The sequence below is a fragment of the Podarcis cretensis genome (assembly GCF_951804945.1).
Source record: "Podarcis cretensis genome assembly, chromosome: 8".
Classification (NCBI taxonomy): domain Eukaryota; kingdom Metazoa; phylum Chordata; class Lepidosauria; order Squamata; family Lacertidae; genus Podarcis; species Podarcis cretensis.
Window position 1 is genome coordinate 88,208,053 of NC_137177.1, and position 25,388 is coordinate 88,233,440.

General features: G+C 44.2%; 1 protein-coding gene across 12 annotated transcripts in view; it reads right to left on the bottom strand.

Annotated features, from left to right (window-relative positions):
• Positions 1-327: 327 nt before the first annotated feature.
• Positions 328-25,388, bottom strand: part of SLC23A2 (solute carrier family 23 member 2) — an 85,196-nt gene continuing 60,135 nt past the window's right edge. For all 12 annotated transcript variants that reach the window (XM_079987500.1, XM_079987491.1, XM_079987493.1 and 9 more), the window contains 8 exons: positions 23,941-24,061; positions 21,453-21,609; positions 19,915-20,062; positions 15,904-16,009; positions 11,882-12,011; positions 10,419-10,556; positions 7,867-7,962; positions 328-6,561 (listed from right to left, as the gene is read on the bottom strand). In XM_079987500.1, the coding sequence (XP_079843626.1) occupies positions 6,326-6,561; positions 7,867-7,962; positions 10,419-10,556; positions 11,882-12,011; positions 15,904-16,009; positions 19,915-20,062; positions 21,453-21,609; positions 23,941-24,061 (1,132 nt within the window). In that variant the 3' untranslated portion in view covers positions 328-6,325. The remainder of the gene's footprint in view (positions 6,562-7,866; positions 7,963-10,418; positions 10,557-11,881; positions 12,012-15,903; positions 16,010-19,914; positions 20,063-21,452; positions 21,610-23,940; positions 24,062-25,388) is intronic.

Below are 25,388 nucleotides of genomic sequence, written 5' to 3' on the forward strand. Positions count from 1 at the left end.
ACTGCAAGAATCAATTGCATTAATCAAATTTATATGCACCATGCTGGGGGAAAACTGAAGTTAAAAAGCTCCAGGTTATTACTCAAACGGGGACCAAAGGGTTACAGAAAGGAAAACCTAGTTTCCGGCTTTCCCTGATGTAGCTGTCCAAGGTACTGCAGTCTACAGTACCTGCAAAAAGGAAAACCTGTTGAGTTTGCTAGTGTAGCGCTCTCTGTCTCTGGGCTCTAGCATCAACTATGTCTTATTAAACAAGCATTTGGAGTGAGCTGGCCATCTGTTCATCTTAATGTTGGTTCTTCTGTCTCAGAAGAATGACCACAACAGTCCAGTTGCAAAGTTGCACCTAGGTCAACTTTTATTTATACTGAACAGCTTTTAAAAATACAGAATAAAATAGCATTTATCTACTATTATTCACAACATCTGGTCCAAATATTACATATTTCTTAAATATTTCAACGTTTAATAAAGCAATGTTAGAAAAAAATATCCCAACAAAACACAACAAAATTCATAAAAATCTCAATAAAAGAATTACACATCTCAGAGAAAAAACCCAACTTGGTTTGTAAAATGAGATTGTGCAGTCAAAAGTCATTCACAAAAAAAAAACAACTCATGGGAAAAAGAATATTATTATTTATCCCCACTGTCTAAAAAACAGTCAAAAGAGTTTGTGACATCAAAAGTTGTTATTATGAACAGACCAAAGAGGAGAAAAAGAAGATGCACTAGAGTTTGGATTGACAGCAAGATGGTTCACTTGGAAAGATGTCAGGCAATACACAAGGGAATTCTCTGCTATCAAATATGTACTGATGACTAATCACAGCCACAAGCAAATTATAACCAGACAGGAATGTTTTTGATGCCACTCAAGGTGAATTCTCAATACTTAAAGCAGCCCAGCACTATAACGGTTATAGAGACTAATGGGCAGAAGCTAAATACTGGTGAGCACGTGGCTGCCTCACAGCACAGATGGGAAAGGATCTACCACTACAAAATGGGAAGTCCCAGCAGTCTGCTCTCCTCCGTCCAGGCAGGTTAAGAAACTGTTTGAGTGATAAACTCTAGATATGCACCATGCACCATGCAAAAGAAAACAATACAAAATACAAATGATGAGTGTATCTTGCTCTCAACGCCGCCTTCTTCTGGTGGTAAAAGGTTGGTTATTTTTTTGGTTCAAGAAGGCCACTGGAGAAGAAAAGGGGGGGAAAGGCCATTTTGTGCTGGTCTGTCATGCATATTGAGATATGAGTTGCGTCATCACTTTGGAATGCAGGCACACGTCCGATGGCACAGGGCTGCTTCTCCACTTTATGGTGTAAAGAGAAAGGAGGCTGCTTCTGGGCACTGAGCAAAGGGGAGAGTGGGATGGGAGTCACTTCTGAGGTTCTGCCCCTTGCATCTAACAAAAGGGAAGGGAACGGGGGTCGAGAACCAGATGGCCCGTTTTGAATTTGGGCCTATCGAAACCCCAAGAGTGTACAAGCAGCCTTATCATATGCCTTCCCACAAACACGTTCACTAGGCTGGGTTATTCTTCTTTCTGGGAGGCAAAAGCAGCCAAACAGAGATGAAGGGCCTTCAGCAGCTGCATCCTTGGAGCACCTTGATCTATGTGGAAAACATACTTCAGCCAGTGAAGTAGGCTAAGGCTAGCCAATGGCTCTAAACCATCAGCTCCTGAACCATTAGGCTCTCCCCAATTCCTCCCATCGACTCCGACAGGAATCGTTTAGGAACCCAACATGCAGAGTTCATGGCTGGGATTGGGCTGAAAGCAAGGAGGCACCAAGGTGAAAAACAGAGAGGGCGAGTGGCTCTAAGGATGCTCCTTGTCCTTAACCATAACATGGGAAGAAGCCTGAAGTTATGCATGCCATCAGAATTTGGCACTTCATAGATGATAAAAGGCTAGAGCCTAACTGTGCCATCAGTGAGAGGTTGACATGTTTTGGTCTGATTGCTTAATCTTTGCATCTGATTAGCATCTCTTTCTAATTCTCAACCAGAGCCAGCCAGAGACATTTTGGTGTTTGAGGCAGAAAATCCAAAAGGCGTTCTCACTTCCCGACTCCAAACATATACAAAATAATTAACGCAGCAAGGTTCTCCTTCACAAGCCTCATGGAAATGAACAGCAGCCGTGCAAGAGCACAGTTGACCCCCGTTCGCTTCAAGGAAGTAGGAGAACGTCCCTGTGGATTGTTCCCCCGGGGGTCAGGGTGTGGATGCCTCCCACGGTGTCACCCGCTGAACAGGAGTCAGAATCAAAACCTACTCTGTCAGGTGGCCATGTATCTTGTCTCATGGTTGGACCTGCTCTGGGCTCAACATGTTCCATTGCTAGTACACAAGCAATGCTGGTACCAGTACCAATGTTTTCAAGAGAGAGGTGATCAATAACTTCTCTCTGTTTTTACTTAAAGGACATAAGCATGGGTAAATAAAGTATAAACAATCGCTAGCAATTCGTCAATGAAGAAATTCTATCACATGACATTGTCATGACAATCATATCACTCCCGCCCAGGAAACCTGTGACAATTATTATCCTGGGTGGAAATGTTACTCGTTGGGTGTTTTTTTTTAAGTCTATGGAAATAGAATACTGCAATATTCATGTACAAAGTTGCCATATTGAAAGTTAGTATTAAAGGATGTTAAGACAAATCGACTGTGTAAATTTAAAAACTCCTTCCCTGATGCATCTTATTCTGATTAATACTTTTTTTTCAATCACAGATAAAATTAACCATTAAATATAAATTCAAGAGGCATAATTTTATAAGACACATTCATAAATCTTAGCCAGAGTACTTAATTTTAAAAAAATTAACATAGGTTTTTATTTTAAATATAAAAGCTCAGAAATTGTTTTGCTTTCAATATACGTTTATAGATCTTTGACATGACAGTGATGGTTTAGTCATGAATATTTATTTCTTTTAACTGAAATTTGTCAGTGATTTCCCCCAACCTCTCTCATAAGCTGATCTGTCTGGGCAGCATTGTTTAATAGCAGAAAGGCAGGAGGCTACAATAAGCACACAATTCAAAGCATCAGAACCTTGTTCTGACTTCCTTCCAGCTAGGATAGATGTGAGGAGCTAACCGTTCTTTGCTCTCACACAATACTGGGATCTACTCCAAACACAGCATATATACGGTTGGAGCCCAATGTCTGGTAGCTGAAGTTCATACACCACTTTGAAAAGTTCACAAGAGGTACATCAAATATACCTTCCCTTAATTGAAATTCACAGGCCTTGGAGGTTATCCAGAAAAATGAGTTTTCTGAATTCTCTCTTAGGAATACAGTCCTAAGCCATTTTGATCCCAGAGTTGGACAAGGCGCAGATTATGGTTCTTCCCACTAATTAACACAGGGTGCCACCTGCCATTCATGAGTCCAACATCACTGAAATGAATGGGAGCTGTGAAAGAACACTGCTGTGCTCTTTTGCTTTAATGGTGCTTGACTCCCATCTCCTGCTCTTAATGATACCCAAGACCTGCTATCTCACTACACTTTCCTATCTTGGACTCTCAAAATTCTCTCCAAAGTTAAAAGCATGCTTTCTTCTCAGGACAACAAAATATTCTTCTTGCCACAGCTGCAAAAGCACCTGACCTTCTGGATGCTCTGCATCCAGGCTGTCAAAAATCCTTTCTAAAAGCAGCAGCAATTGCAATGCCCTCTTGTGGTTGCTTCTGCCTTCGCTTTAACCATTTTGCCTTTCAAAGTGAACCTGTCTAGTCTCTCTCAGGATATATATATATATATATATATATATATGGGCGCAGAGTAAAGCAGACTGCACTTGTAAACACTGCAATTCTCTGGAAACATTTCATTCCATAGCTCTACATCCCAGGAGGGCAGCAGAACTCCATTTTAAAAACTCAGTCATTTGCACCTCAGAAGTGAGACAAGAAGGATGGGTCACTTTGACACCTCTTTTCCTTCTGTGTGATATATGGACTAGCTCTTAGCTGCATGTGTCAAGCGGCTACTGAAGAAGTTGGGTGCTTACCTCGCCGCAGTTGTCAGCAGAATATGAAAGCTACTCAAGACAGCTGTAGCCACACAGCTGGTGGCAGGGCACATGTAACAGCCCATATTTCTTATTTACTGTGCTGGGTGGACCCAAGCTTTTGGAGATCTACTCCTTTACTGAAGCAAATGGGGAAGTTGTGGAAGAGTGTTATTACAGTAGTGCATCACATTCAGTGACATCTTCACTTCTGCTATAAACAAACAACTGGCACCTTAGCAAACAAAAATGACCCAAACAAGGATATACTAAATTCTGACAATGTTATGAATACACAACATTTACCTCTCTAATGCAGCCTTCGACAACCTGGTGTCCTCTAGGTTTTGGACTACAATTCCCATATGGCCAGGCTGGCTGGGGCGGAAGGGGATTGTAGCACAAAATATCTGGAGGGCGCCAAGTTGGCGAAGGCTGCTCTAATGTGTGCGGAAAATCTTGGCTTTGGCATTTTGCATTATTATAAGCCACCTATAGGGGGGGCGGTTCCTTTCCACCCACCTTTTCTTTGGTTGCTCATAAAATAATGGTGGAAAGCAAATATGCTGCCTCTGTGGTGCTTTTACTCAGAAGTAAGTCCCACTGCGCCCAATGGAGCTTAATCCTAGGTGAGTATGCACAGGATTGTGGCCTTAGTTTCTGAAGCTCATGCAACAGCCCCGATTTAACCTTTTTAAAAAATTTAAAAGCAGCTACTTTTTGGGCTGGTTTTCATGATACCTGGTTTGAATCCAAGACAGCAAACTGCTGCAAGGTCTCTGAGGAAAGATCAGAGAGGGGAAATAACCCTGATGTGAAAAGCTATACAATGAAAATGTCACTGAAATGGTAGGAAACACCCACCATCTGCTGATTGCCTTCCCTTCCCCACCACTCAATACTGATACATCAAAGCTCCTTACACCTTTCCCAAACCCTAATAGCCTCAGTAATCGGCAAGAGTGGCTTTATGCCTCTCACGCTCGAGAAACTGACAACAAATGTACAGTACCTGCTTTGGGAACTAAAAAAGAAAAGAGAGATACAAAACAGGAGCACCTTAGATCACACTGACTTTGAGAGAAGACTTACCCTAATGCATCTCTAACAAATCTTTCCACAGCTTCAAAAATGCCTTTTTTGAATCGGGGGGGGGGGGGGTAGGGGGACAACAATAAGAAAGGAACAAAATGCTGATGTCTAAAAACTAATCTGCAACAGTAAGAACATTACACAGGAATATTTTTTTTTACAATTATAAATGCATGATGAGCATTAACAGCTATGTAATGTCAGAGCCAAGACTAGTAGAAGAAAAAAATCAAGAGTCTGAATGGCACCCACAGTGGGCCCCCGATACCCGTTAAACCACCCAGTGGACAGTGATGCGCACACACGGTCTCTCTTGTTTTAAAAGCAGGTCCCATGTTAAGCTCACAAGGGGAGGAAAACACAAAGGCAACATTAACTGAAGGATGTTTCTGGGACAGGCAGAACTGCATGAAGCAGGTCAGTACGAAGCCAGAGACAACCAGATAGTTCCGTTCTCCACTGAGAAGTAGTGAATTTGGCTGCTTAATAAATATCACTTTTAAAAGACTGGCCTGCAGGAATGCAAGACAGTGAGCTGCTTAGGCAATCTGTCAGGTTCAGGGATGTGCAATTTGACGACAGCCAGAGGCAAAGCCCCAGTCAACCCTGTCCACAAAAGGTGCTCAGCTAGGACTCGTTAAGCACCCCAGAGCCATGTCACTTTCTTAGGAACAGAAGCTTGTGCAAAGGCACCACTTGTCGGTACATCTAATACACAATGCTGGGAAGCCTTGAAAGCACTGTCTAGTATGGAACACTTTGGTATAATTTGCCAGAATAATGCCAACAAATGACTGGGGGCTTATGAGAGTTAAATAAAAAAATGGAATGTATCAGCTATAAAATGGGAAAGACACAGCCTGCTTAAGCGCTGTGTTTACAATATTTACCAATTTTGGATCTGGATTAAACGTTGAACAGTAGTTGCCCCGCCAAAATCAGCAAAAGCAATTCTAACAGTACTTCTTAAAAACAAAACAAAAAGCACAATGTAATTATAGAGAGACGTTATAGATAGCTATCACTGTCCACAATAGGAAAGCTATTTTTTATAATCTGTTTCGGCTCTGGTTCCAGAATTCAAAATGCAGAAATACAAAAAACATAAAACAAAACAAGGTCAGCAAGGAACTGCAGAGGTGTCTGTCACTGCAGCTGGTCGACAGGGGCTGCAGCAGCAGGGGCTATACAGTGGCCTCTGAGTCCTCCTCCTCTGTGCTCTGGCAGCCACTGTTTTGCCTGAAGCCTTTCCATGTGTAGCCCATGAAGGTGGGGCTGATGGGTAAAAAGCGGAAGCATTTGTACTTCCTCACAAATTCCATGCCAAAAGGCAAGTCATAAGTTTCCATGCCATCAATGGATTTGCTGCCTTTGCACACTCCTTTCTTCCACTTCTGGATTCCTCTTTCTTCAGGGCTTCCTGGGTATCAAAAGGACAGGGAGAGAGATGCATCAAGAGCTGAACATTAGAGACATAAGCCCCTCTCTCATAACACTGGGATTCGTGGACACCCAATGAAGCTGAATGATGCAAGAGTCAGGACAGAGCAAAGAAAGTCCTCTTTCATGCAACACGGAGTTAAACTATGGAACTTGTTCCCACAGGTAAAGGTAAAGGACGCCTGGACAGTTAAGTCCATTCAAAGGCGACTATGGGGTTGCGGCGCTCATCTTGCTTTCAGGCCGAGGGAGCCGGCGTTTGTCCACAGACAGCTTTCTGGGTCGTGACTAAATTGCTTCTGGCACAACGGGACACCATGATGAAAGCCAGAGCGCATGGAAACGCCGTTTACCTTCCCATCACAGTGGTAACTATTTATCTACTTGCACTGGTGTGCTTTTGAACTGCTAGGTTGGCAGAAGCTGGGACAGAGCAGTGGGAGCTCACTACCGTTGTGTGGATTCGAACCACCGACCTTCCGATCGGCAAGCCCAAGAGGCTCAGTGGTTTAGACCATAGAGCCGCCTGCGTCTCTCCTGCAGGAAACAGAGATTGCCACCAACCTAGGTGGCTTTAAAAGATTAGACAAATTGATGGAGGAGAGGGTCATCGGTGACTGCTAGCTATGATGGCTGTGCTCTGCCTCTCCAGTTGGAGACACTAATGCTTCCCTGTTGCTGGAAACCAAAGGAGAGAAGGGTGCTTCTGTGCTCAGATCCTGCTTGTGGTCTCCCCATGCAGTAGTGTCCAAACTTTTTTCAAAGATTTGATGAAGTGAAGGGCTGTGAGGGCCAACCTAAGGGCCAACCAAAGTTGTTGAGTTTTTTTAGGATTTTAGAAATAAACTGCCACAGGGGCCGGATCAAACCAATTAGGCTCTCGAAATGGACTTTGGACATTAGGACATCTGGTTGGCCACTGTGAGAACAGGATGCTGCAGTAGAGGGGCCATTGGCTCTTCTTATGTGCTTCTAAGCCCCTTTCACAGGAAAGCTAGCCCCGCTCCATCAGCCTGAGCACTTAGCGGGATACCTGGAAAGTGAAACTCGTGCAATTGTGCACAGGGGCTCCAGCTGCCTCAGGGGAGTAGAAGGGGACCTACAAGCCCATGAGCCACACAGAAATGAATGAGGATTCCCCAAGAGCACACAATTTGCACTGTTGGATTGTGCTCTGTGTCAACCTGTGGCTGTGCTTTGTATTTTCAGCCTCAAGCGCCACAGTGTCTCTAACAGGAAGGCAGGGGAAGAAAACTGGGGAAAGGCAGCCTGTTGCACTACTCACCTGGAATGGTGTTGTCTAAAATAAATGCTACACAACCCCCAACGAACATGGCTGTAGTGAGAAGAACATTTAACACTTGATCAATGCTGGCTATTCCTACAAGAATAAAAGGGGAGGGAGAGACTTAGAGCAAAATCTGAAGAGCCGCCATATTCATACGCACATTTTCAGGAGCCAAAGTCACACTGTCCACACAGCACAATCACCTGGTGATGTGGATTGCTTAGCAATGCTCATATATTTATCACCATCATCATCATACCGGGGACTCAAGGAAACTTGCACAAATTAAAATGACTCAGATAAAATACAAAAAGCTAAAAACATATAAAAGACAATTGTTTAAAAGTAATTACGCAATAATAGAAATAAAACAATATACCGTATTTTTTGCTCTGTAAGACTCACTTTTTCCCTCGTAAAAGGGGGAAATGTGTGTGTGTCTTATGGAGCGAATGCAGGCTGCGCAGCTATCCCTGAAGCCAGAACAGCAAGAGGGATTGCTGCTTTCACTGCGTAGCGATCCCTCTTGCTGTTCTGGCTTCTGAGATTCAGAATATTTTTTTTCTTGTTTTCCTCCTCCAAAAACTAGGTGCGTCTTGTGGTCTGGTGCGTCTTATAGAGCGAAAAATACGGTATACTGCTATTCCATCCACCCCATCCCTCACATGGACATAATGTACAGCACTACTCAGAAGTCAGTTGGGAGGCAATTTCCCCTCCTACCAAGACGAAAAGAATCCGTTCCGCGAGTCTCTTTGTCTTGCGGTTTTTTCGTCTTGCGAAGCAGGCCCATTAGCGGCTTAGCGGATTAGCGCTATTAGCGGCTTAGCGGATCAGCTGATAAGCGGCTTAGCGGATCAGCTGTTAAGCGGCTTAGCGGATCAGCTGTTAAGCGGCTTAGCGGATCAGCTGTTAAGCGGCTTAGCGGATCAGCTGTTAAGCGGCTTAGCAGCTTAGCGGATCAGCTCATAAGCGGCTTAGAAAAAGGGGGGGAGGGGAAAAAACCTGCAGGAACTCGCAAGAAATTTTCGTCTTGCGAAGCAAGCCCATAGGAAATTTGTTTTGCGAAGCACCTCCAAAACGGAAAACCCTTTCGTCTAGTGGGTTTTCCATCTTGCGAGGCGTTCGTCTTGCGGGGCACCACTGTAGTTCATTGGTAGAGCACAGGCCTTGGATGCAGACAGTTCTAGGTCCAGAATCAGGTAGCAAGTAGCAGTAGAGTCTCTGCCTGACATCTTGGAAAACTGCTGCCAGTTAAGAGTAGGCAGTACTGGGCTGGATGGACCAATGGCCTGACTCAGTGTAAGTTGGGTTCATGGAACCATGGAACTGAAAGGGACCTCAAAAAGAAATTTAGTCCCACCTACTGCAGTAAATTTACTACTACAGCCTCTGCTTGAAAACCTCTAAGGGAGGGATCACCACTTCTTACACTGTCAAAGCAGCATGTACCATCATTAGTTCTTCCAAGTCTAAATCATCTTTGATTTGAACCTGTTGTTTCAATCCTTTGGAACAAGAGAAAAAGAATTTGCTCCTTTTCCTTCTCCCGGCTAATCATACCCCCAGCTCTTAACTTGTTCTTCAACTATTTAGCCCTTGCCATCAGTGATGGTCCCCATCAGTGGCCATCAGTGGTGTTTATGGAACACCCTCCCTTGTGAGGTGCTTCTGCTTCCACTATTAACTTTCAGGAAGAATTTGAAAACGTTCCTGTTTACCCAGGCATTTCATGGCTGAGGGATACTGTTCCTGGCATCCCTGACATCACTGGATGGAATAATGTTTAACTGTAACCGCTTCCAGGTGTTATTAACTGTCATTGTTTTTATAATGTTTAAACTGCTCTAGAATGCCCCCTCCCCCAATTGTGGATCTGGGCTCCTTCAGAAGGAAGGGTGGGATATAAATTCAACAAATAATAATAAGCAGAAAAAAGCATTGCGCATCCATCAATAGTATGTTCCCCATTAATCTGCAGAAAGATCTATCTTGTAAAAGGGTCTAAATGCAGATGGGTCCTCGGTCCCAGAACTGGGCTTGTACAAACAGGCAGTAGTGCTGGTCAACCCATCTTTTATTCCGTTAACATGGACTTGTGACCAGTTGGCTAATTAACTAATTTTTGATATAATATAATATAAATAAAAAAATAAAAATAATAAAAATAATAAAAATAATAAAAATAAAATAAAATAATTCAAAAAGCTTGAAAAAGCTTCTTAGAATTGTGGAGGACCCATGTTTAAGAGATATTTTTATTAACCATGGGGAAAGGGACCAAAGTCTCTTTCAGGGCTGCCCTATGAAGCCTTCAAGAACACAGAGTACGGCTGGCAAACCAAATCTTAGTCTGCAATTAAAGCTTTAAGCAATTATACCAGCCGACTGATTAACAATTGCAGCCACAGCTGACAGCACAGGTTGAAATGTTTACAAAATCCATTTCCACATGGGTTGTGTAAATGCATTTTTGTTCAGAGCAAGATGTTTCAGCATAAGCTTATTTTAATACATGTAGTAGAATAAGAAAAAGGGAAATTTTGTACCTGTGACAAGTGGATTTTGTCGGAGGTAACTTGGAAGGACCAGGCCAAAGAAGATAGAAAATCCAAGCACAAAAAGGTTCCGAGAAGAGTTTAAATCTATGAACTGCAGGTTAGACAGTCCGACTGCAGTAATCATCCCTGAACAAGAACAAACAGGACAGAATTTTAGCCTCTACAGTATGCAATGTGAAAAACTACACAGACCACCAGTATTTCCCTTCCGTTAAAAGCAAAAACAACCTCCATCTTTGCAGAAAGTAAGAGACGTATGTTCACTTAAGGGTGCATAAATATACATTGATAGTTTGAAGACTTATGTTGGGCTGGGGTATTTTTTAAGGGGGATTGTTGCAGTTGTTGCTGTCGCTGTTACTTTTTTTATCGCTATGATTTATGTGGAAATTGTTGGATTTAGTTGTGCATTTCTGATATTTTGTGTATTGTTTATGACTACTTTTGTTAGGTTTGTAGTTGTGTAAAGGTAAAGGGACCCCTGACCATTAGGTCCAGTTGTGGCCGACTCTGGGGTTGCAGCACTCATCTCCCTTTATTGGCCAAGGGAGCTGGCGTACAGCTTCCGGGTCATGTGGCCAGCATGACTAAGCAGCTTCTGGCGAACCAGAGCAGCACACGGAAACGCCGTTTACCTTCTCGCCAGAGCGGTACCTATTTATCTACTTGCACTTTTTGGCATGCTTTTGAACTGCTAGGTTGGCAGGAGCTGGGACCAAGCAACGGGAGCTCATCCCGTCACGGGGATTCGAACCGCCGACCTTCTGATCAGCAAGCCCTAGGCTCTGTGGTTTAACCCACAGCGTCACCCGCGTCCCCTTGTAGTTGTGTAAACATGGTTTTAACTTTGGAAAGGTGGCATACAAAAAAAGGGGATTGATTTATTATGTTTCATGCCTGGCCTTGGGAGTCTGCGGTTATGTGTACCAAGCCGATACATAAATAACATTACGTTTTAAGAATATAAGAAGAGCCTGCTGGATCCAGCAGTTGGATCAGGTGAGAACAGCATCCTGTTCTCACAGGGGCCAACCAGCTGCCTGTGGGAAACCCGCAAACAGGACCTAAGCACAAGGGCTGTCCTCTCCCTTCCTGCTGTTTCCAGCAACTGGTATTCAGAAGCACTGCTGCCTCCAGTTGTGGAAGGAGACCATAGCCATCAGTTCTTTCTGTAAAACTGCACAGCATTACTCAGCAGCCTAACAAACAATGGGGGGGATGTGTGCCAGTCTACTAAGGTTTTGACCCTTTCAGCTCATGCAAACAGGTGGGTTGTACCCTGAAGCAGCATCACCAGACATCAAAGTGAGCATCTGGAAGGCACTTCTCCCAAGCAAGTCCATGAGGAAAGACAGGAGACTCTCCTGGCAGCTGGAGAAGTGGCAGCTGACATGGCTGCGCATAGAGCTCATTGCTAACAGGGGAAAATATAAGGAGGGAAATTCAAATACCAAAGAGAGTGCAGAAGAGAGCGCCAAGCACCGGGTCGGGGAGGGATGCAAAGAGGGCGCTGAACTTGCCAACCATTCCAAGCAACAACATGAGCGCTGCCCCATACTGGATCACTCGCCGACTTCCAACCTAGGAATCACACAACAAAAAGGGAGATAAATTACAATATTTCTGGCAGTTGCTCTTAGAATCATGGAGTTGGAAGGGACCCAAGAGTCATCTAGTCCACCCCCCTGTAATGCAGGAATCTCAGCTAAAGCATCCATGACAGATGGCTTAAAAATTTCCAAGGAAGGAGAGTCCACAGCTGCCCGAGGGAGACTGTTCCACTGCCTTGTTCATGATGACAACTTGTGATTTCATCACAAAGTTGTAAAACTGACATGGGAAACTTTTAGCCCTTCAGATGCTGGTGAACTACAGCACTCATCAGTCAGTGGCTGTGCTTGCTAGGGCTGACGGCTGCTGTAGTTCAGCAGCTCTGGGAAAAAATAATATAATCTTTAGCTGATTTAAATGCAATATTCCATTTCCTGACTTGATGGCTCACTTGTTCATGATGGCTCTCTGCTGAAGGACAAGAAGAAACCTCTTCAGTGGGGAGGGAGCTTGGTGAGATCTGTGTATCAATATGCAGGTGGGCCTTTTTTAATTACTGGAGCATTGCACTGCCAGCCACAGAAGAATCTCTCTGAGTCAATTCGGAGACCGCAGAGAAGGGGAAGGACTAGGGGTAGCTGCAACAACAGCTGCAGAGGAAACAGATTAGGGACTCAGTGGCACAGAGAATTAAAAGCCTCTGTTATTAGACGGATATCCCAACTAAACCTCACCATCTCCTGCTAGTTTGGTGAAAACTGCCTGACCTCGGCTTTTTCCTTGCTCCACAACCCCAGCAAATTTAAAACTTTTTATTTTTATTTTTCAAACACTCTAGGCCGATTCCCTATGGCCACAGTTATCATGTGATCACTTGACAGGATGATACTGCAGGCCAGTATGTTATCATGTGTTCCCAGTATTTATCAATGGAAGCAAACTGATAAAGCCACTTGATACATTCCACATCAGCTGAATGTAAGACCTGGCAATACAGATTCGTGCTTTGGGGCATTTTAGTTCAAAAAGACTATTTTTGTAGAGTTACATAACACACAGCCATTTCCATTGCTTGGGGCTACACTCTTTGAAGAGCACAACTGAACAAAGTGATGCTTTGAACGAAACAAAGCTTCTCAGGAGAAGCATAAATCAATTCCTTGCGAAGGTTTTGCGCTGACAGTTTAACACACAAGCAGCAGAGTCCATGTGACAATCAACATTCACTTGACTTGAGTCACACTCTGTGTGTGGGCAAAGGTCTCTTCCGCCACACTTTCCCATTGCTTTATTTAGTGCTATCTATACAATGAAAAAGATTACGAACAAAGGCAAGCTGCACTGGCAGAGCATACCTCTTTGAAAACATTTCCCATGCTATTTTCCTTAAACAGCCTTTCTTTCTACTACAATCCCATAAACAGACATTTTGCCCTAAGGGGATGTATAAAGTGGCAGCACCTACACTTTGGAATTCCCTGCCTACTGATATCAAGCAGGTGCTTTCACTGTATTCTTTTCTGTGTCTGCTAAAAATGCTATTGTTTAGACAAGCTCAGATGCTCAGAAAGTTGATATGAATTCTCATCAGTTTTAGTATTTTAACTTTTTGTATGTTTAACTGTAAACCACTTTAAGGGTGGGTTTATTTTTAACAATCATTTTATGAAGTAAACATGTAATACATAAAGTGCCTTTGTAACATTTGCTTGTAGCATGTTCAGAAATTATTTAATCCATGACTGGAAATTACGAGATCAAGGTAAAACAAATGTGACAGGTCCCTAGATAACTGCAGACAGCCAATATTAGGCTATGGAAATGGGGCCAACCCACTGCTGCACTTCCATGTACAGTGGTACCTCTAGTTACGAACTTAATTCGTTCCGGAGGTCCATTCTTAACCTGAAACTGTTCTTAACTAGAGGAGTGCTTTCGCTGCTACTGTGACACTGGCACATGATTTCTGTTCTCATCATCCTGGGGCAAAGTTATCAACTCGAGGTAAGTCTTCCAAGTTAGCAGAGTTTGTAACCTGAAGCGTTTGTAACTTGAGGTACCACTGTATTTTTGTAAGAAACCTCGCCCTCCCTGCCTAAAAAAAAAAATTGCATCCAGTAGATGGCGATGTTCATATTCAGACTTTCACAAGCAAATCAGTGACAATAAAAAAAAAAAAGATTTAAGGGCCAGGCTACACATGACTCTAGAAATCTTCAGATAAGAAGTGCATGCACACTTCTTATCTGAAGAAGTGTGCATGCACACGAAAGCTCATACCAAGAACTAACTTAGTTGGTCTTTAAGGTGCTACTGGAAGGAATTTTTTTATTTTGTTTTGACTATGGCAGACCAACACGGCTACCTATCTGTATCTAGAAATCTTGTGTCTTTAAGCACCTGTCCCCATCATGTATAAAACATGCTGGATGGAAGTACAACTTACAGCACAAGATGTGGGGTGCAGGGGGGAAGATGCTGAAACCACCACCTCCATTCCCTGCAAACCATTCCTCAAGGATATTAAACTGTATGCATATACACAGCTTATTTATTTCATTCATAAAAGTATTTATGTACTACCTAATATGGTGAGTTTCAAGGCAATGTCTAACAAGACTATTAAAACAATGACGTCTTCATACAAATCAAACTAAAGTGCAGTTGATACACATAATTTAACAATCTTACTGGAACTAAACTATTTAGATAACATTAGATTTATTGAATTTATGTATTGCTTCGCACACAAAAGGAGTGTGATTTTTAATATACTAAAATGCAATATACAATAAGAATACAATTTTAACAAGTGTCATAATATCATCGGTGTTGGCACTTGTTAGATCCCAAAGGGGTTTCACATGTGACTTTTATAGCGTTTTAACTCACCACACCACAGCATTCCACTTAATTAAGTGGGAGCAACCATCCCATTTCATATTTGCAAATGTTAATGGAGAGTTGAGTCCAGCTTTTTCATGCAGTGACACGTGAAACATCTCATGTTCACTGATCTTTAAGTACCGCATTTTTCGTCCCATAGGACGCTCTGTCCCATAGGATGCACCTACTTTTTTTGGGGGGGGGGAAATAAAGGATTTCCCCCCCCCTTTATTTCCCCCCCAAAACCAGGTCAGGGAACAGTGGGATGGCGGCGCTGTGCCTCCCCGCTGTCCCCCTAGTTTGTGGGGCTGGCCGATGTCTGCCTCAGGCGGCAGGCTGCTATCCGCAGCGTGGGGAGCCCTGCGGGGAACTCCTGCAGGGCTCCCCACGCTGCGGATGTCTGTCCGGCGCGCGGGGCGCTCTGCTTCATGCGCCCCACCTGCTGGGCGGCAGGCTGCTATCCGCAGGGTGGAGAGCCCTGCGGGGAACTTCTGCAGGGCTCCCCATGCTGCAGATGTCTGTCTGGCGCGTGGGGCGCTCTGCCTCAGGGCGCCTAACCCGCCGGGCGGCAGGCTGAGGACACCTGCGCAAAGCACGGGGCGTCCTCCAGAGGGCGCCCCGTGCTCCGCGCTGCAGGCTGCCGCCCGCAGGCTTTGCGCACCCGGGGGGAGTTCCCCCGGGCACGCAAGGCTTGCGGATAGCTTCCTGGAGCCTGGAGAGCGAGAGGTGTCGGTGCGCACCGACGCCTCTCGCTCTCCAGGCTTCAGCGAAAGCCTGCATTCGCCCCATAGGACGCACACACATTTCCCCTTCATTTTTGGAGGGGAGAAAGTACGTCCTATAGGGCGAAAAATACGGTACTCTGACTGAAAGAGGGTGCATTTTAAAATAATAACAACACAGCAATCAGACTGTGTTTTCTATGTACAACCTTAACTGAACTCTGCTCTTGAGCAAGTCCCTCTCTCTTCACTAAGCATGTGCAGAGGAAGCTCCCAACATGATAAATCTCAAGCTTATTTGAACAGATATGTACCTTCGTAATCCCCAAGACTCCGATGTTGGGGCTAGAGGAAGTAGATCCATTCCCAGTGCCAAACACTCCATCTAATACACAGGAAAGGCCTTCTATGAAAATGCCCCTGCAATTGGAAGGAAAATGTTGAGATTACGCTATATAGCATGTTAGAAAAGCATGAAAACCAGTCGAGGCCAGACAAACACAAGTAGTTATTTTCTGACTCTCAAGCAGGACTGGCAGCCACTGTAGTTAAGGGCTGGGTATTTGACAGTTAAAGACGTCATCAACTGGTCAAATATTCTTATGCATTTGTAACACAGAATACAGAATACAGTGGAACCTCAGAAGCTGAACACCTTTGAACTCGAACATTTCGGCTCCCAAACGATTGAAACCCGCAAGTGATTGTTCTGGTTTTCATACGATTTTCGGAAGCCGAACATCCGGTGTGGCTTCCAATTAGCTGCAGGATGCTCCTACAGCCAATCAAAAGCTGCGTTTTGGAAGTTGAACGGACATCTGAAACGGATTCCGTTCAACTTCCAAGGTACAACTGTACTACAAATAAAACAAAGTGATTTCCCCTCCAACCTCATGCAAGCAAAAGGAAAAAGCCACACTGTCTCCTGGCCTGCAGTAGAAAGATCCAAGAAAACTCAAGCCCATTAGAGACATCCTCTTCCTGACCTTCTCATCTCTGCCCCCTTCTGCAGTTCTTGTCAACTCTCACTTTCTGGATTCCTTGTGTTCTTTCCAGCTGCCTAGCATGTTTTAAGGAAACTCACACTAACTTTTGTCTTTACATATGAAACTTCTGCTATTGTCTTTCACTACTGCATAGGGGTCACAAATTGCTATCTAGCTTCTCAGTATGATTCTTTTTCATTATAGCATCTACTGAATGGTGTGTTTTTTTATGTATGCATTATTATATTATAATTATTGTTCTGTATGAATTTGTCATTGCACTGGTGTTGTATTTCTTATGTATTGTTGCATATTATTTCTGTTATGGAATTGTTATCAGGATTGTTGATCTTTGTTATGCATTGTGCTCCCACTGCTATTGTACGGTGCTTTGAGCATTTTTTTTAATGGAAAGGCATCTGTCAGGGGCTCAGGAGCAGAAGCACAGGGAAGAGGGGAGATGGAGAGCGAAGGGGAAGAATCTGAGGGCAGCGTAGGAGAAGATGACAGTGGCCCGAGAGATTCCATGAGCCTCTCCAGCGAATCGGAAGATTCACAGAAGGGGGCGCCAGTGGCCAGGGCAAGGGGATTCCCAAGGGGGACACTCCAGGAGCAAGGGGCCAGCAGGGACTCCCAGAGTAGCAGTTGGAAATCAGGACCAGCTTCCCCACCAGAGCATAGTGGGGGGGAAGAGTCCCAGGTATCGAGGGCAGAGGATTCCACACCAGGGAGTGAAGATAAGTCAGGGCTGGCCACGCCTCCATCGGAGAGCCAGACAACGGAGGGGAGGTCAGATCCGGGCAGTATCCCGGAAGAGGGAAGCAGTGACAGAAGCAGTGTGACGGTCAGGAGGAAGGTCACTGGGTTGGCGCGAGAGGCAAGTTCAAATGTACAGGAGCGCGGGACAGCAGAGAATGAGGATTGGGAACCGGGTCCTAAAGCCCGCCGGAGACAGGGGGAGGAGTCAGCCGACTCAGCGTCGGAAGAGTCCAGAAAGGGGAAAGCCCCGGCGGGCAGGAGGACCCAGAGGAGGAGAGAACAACGGAAAAGGTGGAGCAGGGCTAGGATCTTAAACTGGTGTCAGAGGGGAGGAGATTCAGACGGGACTTCGCCGGTCTAGGGTTTAAGACGTAGAGCTGCGCACTGCGGCTTTGGAATGGAAGTTAAACTTCAATAAAGACTTTTGTACATAACGACGATCGGGCGTTGGTCCTCTGTGAGCTGGGACCTAGGGGCAGCTCTGACAGCATCATATCTTTTTTTAAAAAAATAAAATAATATTTTTTATTAACTGGCCAATCACATCAAATTAAATCACATCACATAAATTCCAAATTACAAAGCCAAATTTTTAAATTTTGTTGGGGGAACCCATACTTCAAGATCCAAAGGGGGATTCAAATCATCTTCTTATTACTGCGTTAATGTCCAAATCAGTCCCAATCAGTCCAGACAAAGTTCATAATTCTATCCAGTCTTATCTTGGTGTTTCCACATCATATCTTGTTCATATAATTTCTCTTTTTCTTTTACGATCTCTTCTGTTAGTCTCCTTAAGCTGATAAGCAAATATAATAATCCTGTGTGAATTTCCCGTTCTTCCAATCTAAGTCCAGATGGTTTCCATATATCTCCTTCGTAGATAACATCGCTCTTTCCATCATAAATTAGGCATTTGTCACTCTTAAGTCCCACTGAGGAGTTAATCCATGATATGTAAACAGCTCTATTTCTCTCTTTCTCCTCCCAGACTCAAGAGCTCCAACAATGCCTTCCAAAATGGCGACGGCATTTTTAACTGCGTCATTCCAAAACTCTTAACTTTCCAGCTTTGTCTTGAAACATTGCTTTGGTTCGAAAGTTTATCTCCACACAGCCTTAAATCCACAGCTTAAGTCCTTAAAGCGACATTTCTGACTCGTTAGGGGAGGGGATTCTTATTTAATCACATAAAAAAAGGAAAGGAAGGCTTTTCCCCCCCCTCCCCCCCAAGTCATTTGCCGTACCGTATCTTGACGTATCTTCTCATATTTTATTCTTGTCTTGTTATCAGAGATCTCTTCTGTCAGCAGTCTTTACTCCCCCTTTTTCCTTGAAGTATGTGCAATTTATCTCGTCCAAATTGTTTCTTTTGAAGATTCTTGCAACTAGAGGCGCGGATCAGAGACAGCATCGAGGAGTGCCGGAATCCCACAGGAGGGCTTTGTGCCTAGTGCCCCCACCCCCACAAATTCGGGGGTGGTATAGGGCACAGCAGGCAAGGGCCGCCCCCCCCACAATCCTGGGGGGGTTAAGGAGGCTAATTACCCCCATCATAGCCTCCAAATTACCTTGTGTGGGTCGGAGAGATGTTATTGTCAGCCATCTTCCGATGCGCCACCTAGTGGCCCCCCTCATATCAATAAACATGTTGATTCTATATTTTAAAACTATTTAGACACCCTGAACTTTACAGTCACGATGGGGAGAGGGAAAGAGGTAGTCAACTGGCCGGTCAGCTGACCACCCTGCCAATTCAAATATTTTGAAGCCAAGCGAAACTGGATGTTTGGCAGGGCAATGCAGTACCAGAATCAGGTTGGAACATGATTGAGAAGGATGCAGTGGAGTAATTTTCTCTCTGTGGCTGCTCAGTGCAAAAACAACCATAGAACCATTTCCTGATTATTCACTTTCTGACTTGCGGATGAACGTGTAATTGTCCCTAGTGAAAACAGGTTAGAAGTAAAGCAATGTGATATGAAATCTGCCTGTGGGATTTGACCAGTTAAGGTAGTTTGATCATCGACATCACTGATTGATGCTGCAATATCGAGTTATGAGTATCCACATGCAAACTCATCCTCATATATGCTACAGTTCTGAATTTTTGGGTCCCAAAAGTCTATAATACAGTGGTGCCCCGCAAGACGAACGCCTCGCAAGACGGAAAACCCGCTAGACGAAAGGGTTTTCCGTTTTGGAGGCGCTTCGCAAAATGAATTTCCCTATGGGCTTGCTTCGCAAGACGAAAATGTCTTGCGAGTTCCTGTGGGGTTTTTTCCTTTCCCCCCCCCTTTTCCTAAGGCACTAAGCTGCTTATCAGCTGATCTGCTGATAAGCCGCTTAACAGCTGATCGCTAAAAGCCGCTAAACCGCTAATAGCGCTAATCCGCTAAGCTGTCAATGGGCTTGCTTCGCAAGACGAAAAAACCGCTATATGAAGAGCCTCACGGAACGGATTAATTTCGTCTTGCGAGGCACCACTGTATTGCAAAATCTGAAAGAAGTTAGGACTTTGAGTCCAGGGAAACACAGCAAAGGGTGAGAAGGAAGCAAGGTCTTTTTCAGGAGGCTCACCTGTTTATTGCATGGATTGGTGGTGGAGGAGCACAAGATAACCTCGCACAGGCATAATAATCGCCAATTGATTCAATGATGCTAGCAACCACAGCACTGAGCATTCCTATCACACCTGCAGCTGATATTGTAGGTAATCCCCACTGAACTGTGAAGACAAAAAAACCCCATAATTGTTCTTACTGTATTTAAAGCAATTACTTTTAAGGTGTAAAATGTTCTCTCAGCTCATAGGATGGCCAATTTCTGGGTTTTAGGGGTGGACAATAGTGTTCTCAAAACAGTGGTCATGCCACACAAACTGACACTTCATATGTAGTCTGCCAGCATAATAAATTGGTACCATCTACTCAGGAGGGCTTCCCACATGCATTTACATAGAATCAGAATTGTAGATTTAGGTGGAACCCCATGGGTCATGTGGTCCAACTCCCTGAAATGCGGGAGTCTCAACACACAGTCCGCCACCCAATTTGAAACCATACCGTACCCTGCTTAGCTTTTGCAATACTGAGCCTAGGGTTTGCTGATCAGAATGTAGGCGGTTCGAATCCCCGTGACGGGGTGAGCTCCCATTGTTCAGTCATAAGCTCCTGCCAACCTAGCGGTTCAAAAGCACCTCAAAGCGCAAGTAGATAAATAGGTAGCCCTCCAGCGGGAAGGTAAACGACATTTCCGTGCACTGTTCTGGTTTTGCCAGAGGTGGCTTAGTCAGGCTGGCCACATGACCCAGAAAAACTGTCTGGATACAAACGTCGGCTGCCTCAGCTAGTAAAGCGACATGAGTGCCGCAACCTCAGAGTCATTCGCAACTGGACTTAACTGTCAGGGGTACCTTTACCTTTACCTTAGCAGTTTTATTAGCATCACATACAGATATGTTTACCTGCACATCACATTTTTAAAATCCAAAAATTAGATTTAAAATAATGTGGAATATTTATCTAATGCAACCTGTCTACTTTCCTCATGAGTGGAAGCATGGACAACCTTTACCAGAGGTTATTGGACCAGATTGCCTTGAGAACTGCATCTGCCGGTTGCCCACTCTCACCTTAGATTATACAGATTCCCCCCCCCCCCCACTAAAGCGGAATCTGCCTTCAGAACTGACCTACCAAACATGGTGTGGCCAAAGAGAAAGGGGGTTATTTTGCTGACATAGCACTAAAGGAACCATCAGCTTAATTCAAACCACAGTTAAACCAAGAGGCATGAAACTGCCTTAGACCACCAGCCCAGATATGTCAGTATCGTCTCTAGTCTCACTGGCAGCAGATCTCCAAGACAGAGATCTTTCACAGCCTTGCTCCCTTTTCACTGGAGATCTTGGGCAGCTGAACCACAGACCTGGCAGCAACTTGGGAGCCGAATCACAAACTCTCATTTCTGCAAGCACATGCCAGTGACCAGGTAACTTCTTCTGTACTCATGCAAGGCGCAGAAAAAAAATAAACTAATGTAAGTCTGGAGTAATTGTATCAAAGAGCAAAGCTTTGTGGGAAACTCTCCCTTAAGTGCTTGCTAAATACACTTACATGGATAAGGAACCTTGAACCATGGAGCTACCAAAAGCACTCCTTGCCTGGCATCAGTGCGTGCATAGAATCCGTATTTTGTACTATCAGGTGGAAACACATCTGTCACAGTGAAGATGAAGCACAACAACCAGGATACCAGAATGGCTAGAATGATCTGCAGTGGGAACAGAAAGGGACTTAAAGCACACCAGCAAGGAAACAATAATTGCCCACAGAGGATCTCCTTACCAACTCTGCATAATAATATTCAAACTGGTGGTGGGGAGTTGTTGTATCAAGGATTTTGTGAACACATTCCCTTTAAAAGACCCTTCTAGTTCAAAATGGATCCTTTCATACAATTTCCCCAAACTGGGAATATCTCCAAATAAGCACTTAAAGGAGCGCCATTAATCCTTTTAAGACAAAACTAAGCATTGTGCACGCTGATAAACTCACAACAATTTACAAAAATAAAATGAGTGGATCCCAGAGGGCTAGCTGAAGAATAAATAAATTGATTTGGGGTGGGGTGGGGGTGCTGTAGCACACTCTGTAGAGCTCTTTAGGAACTGGATTTAGCATTATCTGAAACTGCGGCCAAACTCACAAGCAGGGTATCAAGGTGATGGCCACCCCCTGTTCATTCTCAGCATCTGATTATCAGAGATACACGGCCGATGGACATGGAGGCTCCGTTCAGCTAAACTGCCATCAACAGACCCGATAGCTAAATCTGCTTAATTCTTTTAAAAACCATTTAAGTGGGTAACTTGAAGTGAATGCCAATAATTTTCACTGACTGAGCCTGAATTTCCATGCCTTGGAGAGTGAATGGTTTCGCTACCACTCTTTCCACATCCTTCATTGCAGTCCTGAATCCCCTTCACGTGAGGCTCAGGTGGTCTGGAGTGCCTTCCATCTGCTTTGGTTAGAGGTTTGTTGTCTAGGCTCTGGTAACTGAAAGGTTAGATGACTGGAACACATTATACATGGGGCTGCCTCTGAAGATAGTTCAGAAACTTCAGCTGGTGCAGAATTCAGTGTCCAGGTTGCTCACTGGGGCAAGATGGTTTCAGAACATAAAGTCAATCTGGCCTAACTCCCCTGGCAGCCAATTAGTTTCCAGGCCCAATGCAAAGTGCTGATGTTGACCTATAAACAGCTCAGGACCGCAGTACCAAGGACCACTTCTGAGGCCCTTCTTTGTGTGCCTCCTCTGTGCAAAGTCTAGAGGGTGGCAACCTGAGAATGGGCCTTTTCTGCGGTGGCTCCCCATTTGTGGAATGCTCTCCCCAGGAAGGCTCATCTGGTGCCTTCATTACAAATCTGCAGGCACTAGGCAAAAACAATCCTCTTCTCCCAGATTTTTCGCTAATTGAAGAATTTATGGTCTTTTGAATAACTACTTGAAGATGCTGGGAATGGTCATGAGGAGATTTGGGGCAAGGTGCCATCAACATGTCAATGAAATTCAGCTCTTTTTCTCCATAAGACCTGAATCAGGAGAGGCCCTGTGGGCCCTGAACCAGTTCCTGGCTGCAGTGATGGGATAGATGAAAGAAACTAAACTGAGCTTGAAACCCAGCAAGCCGGGACACTGTTGGTGATGGTTTCCCATTTCTGAGAAATCAGCCAGTTGCCTGCCCTGGGTGGGGTTGCACTTGCCCTAAAGAAGCAGATATGTGGTCCGGGGATGCTTCTGGATCCAGCTTTGTCGCTGGAAGCAGAGGAAACATCAGTTGCTTGAAGTCCCTTTTACTAGCTCCAACTCGCATGAGAAGCTGCAGCAATCCCTGGACCTGGTTAGCTGAATCACAACAGCTGCGACGTTGGTGACACTGAAGGTTGGATTACTGCAATGCGCTCTGTATGGGGTTTTTCTTGAGCTTCGTCCAGAAACTGCAGTTAGCAACCACACTGCTGCATTTAATGCTTACAGGAGTAGGATTCTGTCAGCATCTAACACCCGTGCTCAGAGTTCTACACTGGCTGCCAACTGGTTACTAGCCCAAGTTCAAGATTATTATATTAGAATATGATAATGGCTTTATATTAGAATATAAAGCCATTATCATATTGGGACCAGTTTACTTGAAGGATCACTTTGCCACATATGTACCCACTCAGCCACTTTTACAAGGGCCACATAATGTTCTCATCTTTTAGTGTCACAGTTCCGACACTCTGGAACTTCTTTATTCTTGCCCTGTTTATGCAAGTCTACTGAGACATATAAAGTTAGTGTGTACTTTAAACTGCAAATTTCGTTTACAATGAATATTTTTATCTGTTGGTTTTCTTCTTTTTGCCTTTTAAAAACTAGATTTTACTGTTGGCTTTTATTCACATTTTAAATGCAAACTTGATATTCTTTGTAAACCGCTTGGAGATTTTATGCACAGTTAAGGAGTATACAAATTTTGTAAAATAAATAAAATTACACTAAAATAAACACCAGTAGACAGAACAATAAAACACAGTGAAAGCTGAAGAGAGAACTTACAGGAAACATCTTAAAAAGCTGTAACCGGTATGCAGTCCATCCTTTTTTTGATTTATAGATGGGTAATGGGAACTTGACATTTCGGGCATACTGAGAAAACAATAGCACTAGGAAAATAGTCCTAGAGAAGGGAGAGGAAGGAGAAAAGTTAATGAATCAATTAACTCTTCACTGAGATAATAGTTAGCCAACAGAAGCAACTGCAGTTTCTAGCAGTTACTGCTGTGCTTACAGTAACAGAGATGGAAGGGATGAAAGGACCATCTAGTACAACCCCCTGCAATGAAGGAATTGGAAATTATTATTATTATTATTATTATTATTATTATTTATTTGTATCCCGCCCTCCCCGGCAGAGACCGGGCTCAGAGCGGCTAACATCATAAAAACAACACAATAAGCATAAAAACGGACATCAATAAATTAAAATACATCTTAAAATTAATTCAAGCAAGTTAAAATCCGGGCAGGTGACAATTATCAGGGTGGAATTGAGAGTGGTTAATAATTGCCAGGGCCAACTGTTTCCACTGATCATACAAGGACCTGTGAGCGGGTTGGGGGCCTCCTTCAGGCTTGTTTTATACAAAGGAAAGTACCTAAGTCAAACTGCATCCTGCCCAAAGACCTAGCGGAACAGCTCCGTCTTGTAGGCCCTGCGGAAAGATGTCAAATCCTGCAGGGCCCTGGTCTCTTGTGGGAGAGCATTTCAGTAGGCCGGGGCCACGGCCGAAAAGGCCCTGGCTCTAGTCAAGGCCAGTCTAATTTCCCTGCAGCCCGGGATCTCCAAGATGTTTTTGTATGAAGACCGTAAGGTCCTCCGTGGGGCATACCAGGAGAGGCGGTACCATAGGTACGAGGGTCCTAGGCCGCGTAGGGCTTTAAAGGTCAAAACCAGCCCCTTAAACCTGGGAGCCAGTGCAGTTGGTATAGCACCGCGTGAATGTGATCCCGTGGCAAGGACCCCGTAAGGAGTCTCGCTGCTGCATTCTGCACCTGCTGGAGTTTCTGGGTCAGTCTCAGGGGAAGCCCCACGTAGAGAACTAAAGAATCCCTGACAAGTGGCCACCCAACCATTGCTTAAAATCCTCCAAGGAGTCCACCATCTTCTGAGAGAGTCTGTTCCACTGCTGGACAGCTCTTACTGTCATAAATTTCTTCCTCGTACTTAGTCAGAATTTCCTTCCTTGCCACTTGAATCCTTTGGCTTGGGTCCTAGTCTCTGGAGCAGGAGAAAACTATCTTGGTCCACCATCCGTAGGATGCCACTTTAGATTTTTGAAGATGACTATCATATCACCTCTCAGTTTTATTGTTGTATATTTAAAGCAACAGTAAAACTGCATATTTAAAGTACAGTAACTACTGCAGAAATAGAATTGTATCATGGCAAAAGTTTTATTTTTAGTCAGAGAATGTAAGGAATTAGCCTTTTAAAATGAAAAAGT